This window comes from Cylas formicarius, unplaced genomic scaffold (assembly GCF_029955315.1).
Source record: "Cylas formicarius isolate icCylForm1 unplaced genomic scaffold, icCylForm1.1 PGA_scaffold_3__17_contigs__length_32017465, whole genome shotgun sequence".
Taxonomy (NCBI): Eukaryota; Metazoa; Arthropoda; class Insecta; order Coleoptera; family Brentidae; genus Cylas; species Cylas formicarius.
In genome coordinates, this window is record NW_026844326.1 from 5,498,448 (window position 1) to 5,509,711 (window position 11,264).

At 33.2% G+C, this 11,264-nt stretch overlaps 1 protein-coding gene across 1 annotated transcript; it reads right to left on the reverse strand.

Moving 5' to 3' along the window:
* Positions 1 to 954: 954 nt before the first annotated feature.
* On the reverse strand, positions 955 to 3,951 carry LOC132699606 (uncharacterized). The gene has a single exon (XM_060666418.1). The coding sequence runs from the start codon at positions 3,949 to 3,951 to the stop codon at positions 955 to 957; it is 2,997 nt and encodes a 998-aa protein (XP_060522401.1).
* Between the last annotated feature and the right edge of the window lie 7,313 nt (positions 3,952 to 11,264).

Genomic DNA, 11,264 nt, shown 5'->3' on the forward strand with positions numbered 1-11,264 from the left:
TATGTGGCTACAGCAGGATGGAGCGCCTGCACATAATGCCCAAATAGTAACGAGGTATTTGAACCGAGAATATCCCAATAGATGGTTTGGTACTAATGGACCGGTAAGGTGGCCGGCGAGGTCCCCGGACATTACACCACCAGATTATTTTCTTATTTTCTTTGGGGCTACCTAAAAAACGTTATCTATGAAGAACCTATCGAAGATATGGCTGATCTCATTAACAAAATTAGTGCTGCGTGTGCCGCTATCACAAGAAGGACTCTCCTACAAGTGACCCAAGCTCATCTGTTAAAAGTTTTTGATAGTTGTGTTCTAGCAGATGGACATAATTTTGAACAAAATTTTTGAAATGTCTTATTATGTAGTTAATTGCAATAATAATTTTGGTTATTAACTTGTAGGTATTTTACTGTTTTTTCATTTATTTATCATGTTATCAGAACTAAATCGATAAAAAATAATAAATACAATCATACTAAAATAGTTGAAATCTATTGTTTGTAATTGCACTTAAAACAACTGCGTTAACAATGGTTGCCATAGTAACTAATATTCATGGCATACTTGTAAAAATAAGCGTTAATCACATTTTTTATTAATCAAGAAATGTTTACTTTAAATCGGTATAACTTAGAAACGGGTAAAGTAAATAAGTTTGAGTAAATAACAAAAAAGTTTTTAAATAATATGTACTTTTGTATGCGCGTATTTCCAATCGAATAATTTTTCGACGCGTCGCGACGCCCACCTCTTTGCAGACGTCGAATTTTTTAAACTTTAGGAAATATCTACTTGACCCCACACTTTGACTACTTTTTACATAAATTAAATATTTCTTTTCGTTTTGGACTTATTGGCATATATATATATATATATATATATATATATATATATATATATATATATATATATATATATATATATATATATATATATATATCATCATCATCCTCAGCTATCCATCCATCGTCGGACGTACGCCTCCCCTAAGCATTGCCACTCCTTTCTATCCTGCGCATGCCACATCCAATTGTCTCCCACCAGTCTCTTTATATCATCTGTCCACCTAGTCTGGGGGCGTCCTCTGCTCCTCTTACTGCTCCATGGTCTCCACTCCATCACTCTGCGTGTCCAACGATCATCTTTGCTCCTGGCTATATGTCCTGCCCAGCTCCATCGCAGTCTACATAATCTCTCTATGACATCTGTCACTTTTGATCTTTCCCGGATTATATTATTGTTTATTCGGTCCCGGAGGGTTACACCTATCATCCTCCTTTCCATAGCTCGTTGTGTTGTTTGTAGCTTGCAAATGATTTCTTTATTAATTGCCCATGTTTCTGTACCGTATGTTAGTGTTGGAAGTACATATTGATCGAAGATTTGCGCTTTGAGGGTGTTTGGGAGGCCTGAACAAAAAACCTCTCTGAGTCTTCCAAAGGCTGTCCATGCCAACGATATCCTTCGCGGTAGTTCTGCTTTTAAGTTGTTTTTTGAAACTTCTATTTTCTGACCTAGATAAACATAGGATTCTGTGTGTTCTATTTTTTTGTTATCTATTTCGATTCTCGTTTCTTGTGTGATATTATCGTTCGTCATATATTTGGTTTTTCCTATATTCATCTTGAGGCCTATCTTTTTAGAGTTTTGATCTAGTTCCAATAGCATGTCTTGCAAATCTTGTTGATTATCCGCGAAGAGAACAATATCGTCAGCAAACCGTAGGTGACTTAAGTATTCTCCATTTATTTTAATGCCCTTAGTTTCCCATCCGATATTCTTGAACATATCCTCCAACGCAAGCGTGAACAGCTTCGGTGAGATGGACTCTCCTTGTCTAACTCCTCTGCCTATATCAATCTTATCTGTGAAATCTTTCAACATAACTTGGAGGGTTGCGTTGCTATATATATTTTGGATTAAGGTTGTGCATCGATAGTCGACTCTGCTGTTGCTTAATGCCTTCAATACAGCCCATATCTCTACAGAGTCAAAAGCTTTTTCATAGTCAATAAAAGCGACCCAGATTGGGATATTGTATTCATTTGTCTTTTCTATAACTGTTCTTACTACTTGCAGATGATCTAGTGTGCTGAAACCTCTTCTAAATCCGGCTTGCTCTTTAGGCTGGTAACTGTCAAGTTTGTTGGTCAATCTTTCTGTTATTATTTTTATAAATACTTTATACATGACAGACAACAGGCTGATTGGTCTGTAATTGCTTAATTTAGTTTTATCGCCTTTTTTGAAGAGCAAAACTACTAGGGCGTTCTTCCAGTCTGCGGGGACGTCGCACTCCAGCAGGCATTTATTGTATAATATTTTTAAAATGTCCAGAACTATTTCTCCTCCATAGATCAGCATTTCCAATACTATACCATCCCCTCCCGCTGTTCTTCCTTTTGGCATTTTGGACATGGTTCTCTCAATTTCCTCACTTGTTATGTCTGGGATTTCTTCTGAGCCTACATTCATTACCTTCTGTCGTTCTTTAGAAGATGTTTCTAGTGGTGGTTTGGCTTTGCTTTCGTATAGCGATCGATAAAATGCCTCAGTTAATTCTTTTAATTCTTCCATCCTGGTACATTCGATGTTGTTCTCATTTACAAGCTTTGTGATGTGGGTCCTGTTCTTAAATTCCCTTTGCAGTACTTTCAAACTTTTTCTCTCCTCTAGCGTCTGTCTAACTTGCTGGTTCTTATAATTCCTTGTTTCGAGTCGGATTTTCTTTCTTATTGTCTTGTTTAGTTCCGCGACTTCTATATGATTCAATGTAATATCTTGGTTTATCGTCTTGCGTTTTTTGATTAGATCCAGAGTTTGTTGGCAAAGCTGAAGTTTTTTCTTTTTCTTATTTCCTGCCACGTTATGTGCTATTTCTTGGATTTGCTTTGAGATCTCGTTGTTTAGCATATTAATAGACTGGGTGTGTAGCATATTTCGATCGATACAATTTTCTAGTTGACGTTGGTATTGCTCCTGTTTTACTCTGAGTTCCTCTGTGTTGATACCTTTGGGTCCCTTTGAGATCAATTTGTATCGTTCTATTTTTGTATCGAAGTATATCTTAGATCTGACCATACGGTGGTCACTTCCCATTTTAACGGAGTTTACTACACTTGTATCTAGTACTATGTTTTTGTTGTTACTTATTAAGAAGTCTATTTCGTTTTTGATTAATCCGTTTGGGCTTTTCCAAGTCCACCGCCGGCTTTCTTTCTTCTTAAAGTAGGTGTTCATGATATGGAGGTTGTTTTCTTTAACGTAATTCAGTAGAAGTTTTCCTCTTTCATTACGTGTTCCCGATCCGAATGCTCCTACTCCTTTTTCTTGTGGGTCTGATCTTATTCCAATTTTTGCATTGAAGTCACCCATCATAAGAACATAGTGAGCCGTGTTGTTATTCAAAACCTGATTGATTTCCTCGTAGAATTCTTCTACTTCCTCATCTTCATGTTCTGTTGTCGGGGCGTATACTTGTATTATTTTACATGTGTATCTTTTGTTTACTCTTAGATCTATCGATATCACCCTCTCAGATATACTTTTATATTCTATAATGTTGTTTACTATGTTTTTGTTTACGAGAAATCCCACTCCATTAATCTTGTTTGTCTGGTTGCCTCTGTGGTAGAGAGTGTGTCCATTTTGCAGTGTTGTGCAACTTTCTCCACACCTTCTCACTTCGGATAGTCCAATTATATGCCAGTTAACACCTTTCAGCTCTTCCTCAAACTCAATTAATTTGTCATCTGTGGATAGGGTTCTTACGTTAAAAGTGGACACGTATAGGGTTTTTGTCTTGATGCGCTCTCTGTCTTTCCTTGTTTTTGATATCATCGAACTTTTGCCTCTCCCAGAATCCGTGAGGCTGACTGTTTTCACAGTGCGAGATTCTGAGATATTATCTCTACTCGCCTGGGATACACTTGTTTTTGAGTTCGACATTCCATAAGGGGTATCTAGCCTTAACTTGCCACGCTGGCCAGACGGTTTGGCAAGTGCCTGTTGGTCCGCGGGAGGTATTTTATTTCCCTCCTACCCACCGGTGAACCGGGTCGGGCATCCCCCTATCCGCCACCTGGGGACGCGCCCTCTAGGGGTTACAGGCTCCCCCGAGGGGAGCCTGTAACCCCTAGAGCCTGTAATATATATATATATATATATATATATATATATATATATATATATATATATATATATATATATATATATATATATATATATATATATATATATATATATATATATATATATATATATATATATATATATATATATATATATATATATATATATATATAACAACATTTGTTTGTCTATATGCTTATTTACATGATTTTAAAAAGATATTATCATCTGCATGCCACATTTTTTGGGCTGGACACTCTGGACTGCTATACGATTCTCGGTAAAATGGAATGGCTTTCTTCCATTGCATATGCTAACCACACTGAATTCTTAGTGTGACTTGGACTATAGAGTCCATAGTCTTCTATGCTCCCACCGGCCATCGTCCAGGTTCTTTAAATTTATGGTTTTACGAATTTCCTTCTGTGTTTGTTTGAGAGTTTAATTAATGGCAGTACCTTCTAATATCTCCCAAAGCTTACTATTATCATATCATTGAATAAAATATCTGTTTCATACAGAATATATCGTCAGTACATGATATTCCTGCGCTAAATCGGCATCTCACGATATTTTTTAATAAAACCTTCTAATTGCACTTACTGATATTCGTCTATAATTTTGACATTCAGCTTTGTTGCTTTTTTATTAATTTTCCACTTTCCATTGGCTAAGCACTGGTCCCTCAGGAATTTATGAAAGTTCTGTGTTTCAGTCAAGCACTGAAGAAGCCAACAGGATGATTGGCGAAACGTCAGCAATTTCGACTCAGCAAAAACGGACGCAGGAGGAATCCAGAAGTTTTGTAAAAAGTATATCATTTCATATCATTTGCGAAAACAACTCCAGTGTCACTTTGAAATATAGAATTCTTAACAGGTAATGATCCCAATTCAATCTTTAGTGTATGGTGTTGACTCCATTCATAATTACATAATTCTTCTGTCACTCCATTTTTCTCATTCCTTATATAGAAAACCGACTTTCCGACGCCCCTGGATAATAATCTTAATTTTAAAAATGCTAACTTTCTTTGCCATAAGTCCGATGTTGAGTCCGCCTGCTCCCTCTTTGAAATTATTAACAGATATGTTCCTCGTTTAGCAAAGTCAGCTAATAATAAGTATCCTCCCTGCTTTAATTTAAATATCATATACAAAGAAAGCTAGATGTTCCAAAAGGTTAAGAAGTATGGGTGGTCCCTCAGAATTGCAAAATTTTAAATGTGGTAGGTCGACGATAAAATCTGAAATTAAAAATCTTAAAAATTTTTGCCGTTTGTAATAACAAAAGAGAAACGTCAGGTGTTCCCAGTTATTTGAATTTTAATAACACTAACTTACATACTCGGCAAGATATACTCAACTCTTCTGCGCTATGTTTTCGACAGTCATTTTCTAAACCCGTTATCTCAACAATTTCAATGGGATTAATAATTCACTCCCGTCTGAAAATATAAACATAAAGATTTTCTTTGAATATGAGGTGGGAAATGCTCTTAAAGTTATTAAACCTAAATTCATAATGGGTCCGGATTTAGTTCCAACATTCCTTATACATGACTGTTATTTTGTTCTGGCTAAACCGCTTGTAATACTTTTTAATCTTTGTGTGAGAAATCAAGCCGTTCCTGGAACAATGGAAAATATCAACAATTATTTCCGTACACAAAAAACATGGCAGATCGAAAATCACAAACTATATGGCATTTCCCTTATCTGTAATTTCTGTAAAGTTTTAAAATCTGTCCTGCTGGACTGGAAGGAAGGAAGATCCACCATTGCCAATTTTAACGACTATATCTCAGTATATTTTTGAGGCTATTGATGAAGGTTTTCAAATGGACTTCGTATATCTTGATTTCTCAAAAGCGTTTGATCGTCTAACTCACAAAACTCTAATCCACAATCTCCGTGCTTTTTTCTTTTCCGAATCGCTTGTTAATTTGTTTTCTTCATACTTATTTAACCGCACTTAGTATATCTACCTCTATGGTCACGCTTCCGATGAATACATTTGCTCATTATTATAGAACCTTTTCCTTAATGACGTTCGTAAAGACCTTGATGTCAGTTTTTTGATAGATGCAAAAGACGTAAAAATTGCGGGGATTGTCTTAGTCCCCAGCGTAGTTTGGAGCAAATCAAATAATAAATAATAACTTGCAACTTAATATACCATGAGTGTAGCTGTAAAATATGACTATCATCTTTTTGATAAAACTCTCTCCCGTTCTAACACTTTTTGTGACTTGGGAATAATATTTGACTCGAAATTATCCTTTGTTCCTTTATGTTGGCAATAATGAATTATAGGACGTTACACTAGAGACATTAAAAATACTGAAACGATGAAAATATTAGAGAACTCTCCCGTTAGGTCTAAATTGGATTATGCATCATTATTTTGGTCTCCTGGGTACAATTGTCATATTATTAGCCTGGAAAACATTCAACGTAATTTTTTGAAGTATGTGTGGTATAAGTTGGACGGAGTATATCCCCCACAAGGCTTTTCGCAAACAATTTCATTAAATAGACTTGATTATGTGTCTCTTAGTGATGGCCATCGTGACTATTTAAAATTTGAAACAACTTGTATGATTGTTCTGACCTATTATAATGACTAAATGTTCATCTTGTTTCCCGTATTAACTCTAGATATAGTAACACGTCAAAATAAATAAGAACTGAAAGTTCAGATTTTCACGAAATTATATATTTCTACATAACTGTTTCGACAACACCGTGTCTTTATCAAATGTAATATTTACAAACTACCTGTTACTATATATACTGAAAAATGAGCATAAAACCTTAATTAATGTTGTTGTGAGAAAGGTCAATAGAGGAGAGGTATTTAAATCTAATTGATTGTTAAGCAGTACATTTGAATGACTCATTTTGTTAATGTCCATGGGTTCAAATAATTTTAATTTTCTACTCATTGTGGCTGTATGTAAAATATCAAAATTATCGTCAAAAATGTGTTTTTCTGTGTTTAAGTGTGTAACGTAATTAGAATCTAGACTATTGTTTTTAAACGCTCTTTTATGTTCGTTAATTGTTTCTTGAAGGGTCTACCTGTTTGTCCAAAATCAATTTTAGGACAAGATCCGCAATTCAACCTCTATACACCCGATTTTTGAGATTTTGGACATTTCGTTTTATTGTTTTTTAAAAATTTTCCTATTGTGTTGTTAGTTCTGAAAGCTATTTTTAAACCACATTTTGACAAATGTGGATTTGTTTTTATTTATAATTTTATCTATAATGGACGGATTGTAGCCTTTGTTCAGTGCAATTTGTTTAATAAGATTAAGTTCTTTGTTGTAATTTTATGTTGAGAGTGGCTTATTAAGTGGTACTTAATGATCAATTAAATTTAAATATAAATATAAATAAATGGACCTTAAATTAAATTAAATAAAAGTCATTTTTCAGTATATATAATAGCAGGTAGTTTGTAAATATTACATTTGATAAAGACACGGTGTTGTCCAAAATAATTGTCAAGTAAAAATATATAATTTCGAGAAAATCTGAACTTTCAATTCTTAATTATTTTTATAAATGGATTTTCATCAAGTAAAAGCCACCTCAGTTCAATAGTAACACCTTCTTTTTCCTACATCAACATCAAGTCTAAGATTTTCTTCACCTATTTTCTCAATGCTCTCTAAGTACAATGCACGACTTAATTTGAACTGTTTTTCCAAATGTATTACTAGGATAAAAACTTTATTACCCCATTAACTATAATAATTAATTTCAGCCTTTTCCTATTCTCTTGTTTTTTTATTGGGTTAATGTTAATTAGGCTAGACTTTAGATTAAGCTTGGTGATATCATTACTTACAATATAACTATTTAATACTTTGTACGACAACCTACCTGTTAGTTGGGCTTCATGCCTGTTAGGTAGACATCTTTTAATAAATAATGAAATAATTTATTATCAGCTTTCAGCTTTCTATATAATATAATATGATATACAGAATAAATGAAGAATTCAAATCAATCATTGGCCACAGGCCCTATTGTAATGTACAAAAATTATTCATTTTTAACCAATACTTGTTTAAAGTTAATAAAGGCCTAACGACCTTAAAATAATAGGTATCCAAATTTCGGAAATAAAATCAACTCGGGATGTCAGAAAATACCCGACCTTATCAGATGTCTACTAAATTATGAATTTCCACTACAAGCAAGCAAATTCAAAATACTAAAACTAAAAACTAGCCAAAACTAAAAGAGATGCCTATCATAATTATACAAGTATGTCGCAAGACATATCGAAACATGTAGGGTGAACTACGAAAGAAGTAGTAGAACTCAAAAATCAATTGACTGCAATTTAACGGCCACATATTTTTGCATCCGTTGCTCGCAACATTATCTCTACTTAAAATATTGATCTGTTAGAATAAAAACAGATAATTCAATGCATACCTACATCAGGTGCAGTGTTTTTATGGTTCAATTTTGGGTCCTTTGTTAATCGTCATCTACATTAATGATATTAAGTTACTCATGTTTCCATCCAAGTGTGTGCTATGTGTGTGCTATGATACAACAGGTTTGTCTTCTGGGAAAAATAAAAATGAAAAAATACCTGGTTTCAAAATAACAGGCTAAAACTGAACCTTGATAAAACCACCTACATTTGGACCATACTTGTTATTGTAAACTTTTTTTTATTTTACAATTTCAATACAAATTCTTAAAAAATTGTCTGTATAGAAAATAAAATTGTTATTATTATTATTATGATAGATCATTAAATCCCATTTGTTTTAAAAATAAAATAAAAGAAAATTGCTAATTGGTTTTACACTGCTGCCGAGTATATAGATCAGGTTAAATTTAACACGGAGCTTGTTATAGAATTATTCATTGTTGTTTTTTTTTTATTGTTGTGTTCTTATTTGGTTTTGTATTTTTCTTACTTTGTCTCTGTACTTAAGTGCACAAATCCACTTACTTAATTTATATTCTACTTTTTTTTGACTTGCTACAATTATTTATTGTTATTTATACTTGAAAAAACTATTTGGTTGGTTGCTTTTGTTAAAAAAAAAATCACGTCGTTTTCAATATTTCGCTCCCCTTACTATTCGCATTACGCGATGAATATTTCGACAGTAATTTTCAATATCTATCACCCTCTCTTTCAATTAAATCAGTTTATCGATGAAAATGCCACACAGAGGTCAAAGAAACTCATAATGATAATTCAATAATTCATAATTCAAAATAAAAATGAAAAAATACCTGTAGGGCAAGCAGTTTGTCAGTATTTTTAGTGACGCAGATAATCTCTGTCATCAGATTAATAATTCGTATGCATTTGATGTTGATATAGGTGTTCCACAGGGATCGGTTTTCGGTCCTATTCTATTTACACTCTATATCAATGATGTAGAAACAATTTCCATTATCATTTCACATAGGTGCGATCTTTTATTGCAGAATAAATCCAACGATATGTTGAGCAACGTCAAGAACTGGTTTAACAGTAATAGTTCGTTTTTAAATCGCGATAAGATTACGTTTTTAGGATTCCACCATCCTCAGAAATCTTAACTATAAAAATCACTCGGTATATGTGTATTCAGGCAGCAAAACAAAATTCATAAAGGGGTAAGAATTCAATTTTTTAAAATAGTTTTCTATACAAAGGATAGACCATTCTGTATACATTTTTAATTTATAACGTTAAATTTATTAAAAATATTAATTATTGTTGTAAAGAAATAAAAACTAAAAAAAGTCATTCATTTTTTCTAATATGAAATAGCTTGGGCTCCCAATAAAAGACTGTTTCATAATGGGAAACCTAGAAAAATAACGAGAGGAACTAAAATAATAGCATTGTTTTATTCTAAAAGTAACAAAAAATAATGATGTAACAACACTAAAATTTAATCGAAAAACCGCTTCTTTCTTCCTCAGTCTGATACAATTGTGAGCCTTTTTCGTAATTTAGCTTTGGATTGTTTATCCCCTATTCCTGAAGACTTTGTTTTTTTTTTTTCGTTTTTTTTTGACTTTGTAAAGTATTCTTTCAAGTTCTTTTTCATGGAATAGATGTTATTAAACTTGTTTTTATCTTTTCTTTTATTAGAATTTGCACCATAATTTGAGGTTGATGGCAGTTGGCAAACATCTTTTGGAGAGACCAGCAAATCGCAGGTTTCTTAGACTTATGAAGATCCACAGTCAAATCTAAAGTTTTCATTACATTAATTTTCATTATTAATTTTTTCTTGTAAGAGCGGATTTTGCTCTTCTTTCAAAAAGTCAGTGTCTCTGAAGATACCTTTTTGTTGCAAGGTAAGAGACCTGTGTGTCTAATTGCAGCCCGATTATAAGCTTTTCCAAATAATGAGCAATGTTGTGGTGTGTGACAACTCTCTCTAGGTTGTTTTTTGAACAAGTCTCTTTTTCTTAAGCGTAATAGAGGTTTAGTGTTGCCATGAAACCCATATCAAGTGGCTGCATCTTATGAAATATTGTTTCTTTTTGGCCATGTCTATTTCTACGTTTCTTGTGTAGGAGTAGTAACGATCCGATACGAAAAAAACTGGTTCCTTTTGTAGTGATTTAGTGAATTTAATAAAATGTGAAAAATACCTTACTGTCTTTCCATTTCACTGCAGTAGTCTTGCGTCTCCAAAACCTCAGGTAAAGCTTGTTTCCAACCCAAAGATACTTTTACAAGATCCTCTGCACTTCTGTTGTCTTTCACATATCGTTCAATTCAAATTCAAAATTGAAAATGTTGCTTAGAAAAGCTAAACGGATAAATGGGCAACGTCTTATCCAAATCATTTCAAAATAAATGCATCTCTTTTTTGATAAATTGGTAAATGTGAAAGTAAAGGTATTATACAAACATCAAACTTATCAAGTTGTCAAACGAAAGTGTTTAAATGTACCTTTTGGAACATTGAATGTTTTGGAGGTCCTAAAGCACTCCATATCCTTATTTATTACTGCATTAACAGCGTTGACCATGGCATTTCGATCCCACTGTTTTCTTTTCTTCTTGTATTTAGGCATTTGCAAAAAATAATTACGTAAAACTAATTAAAAGCGCTAATAATATGAGATATCTACTTGTAT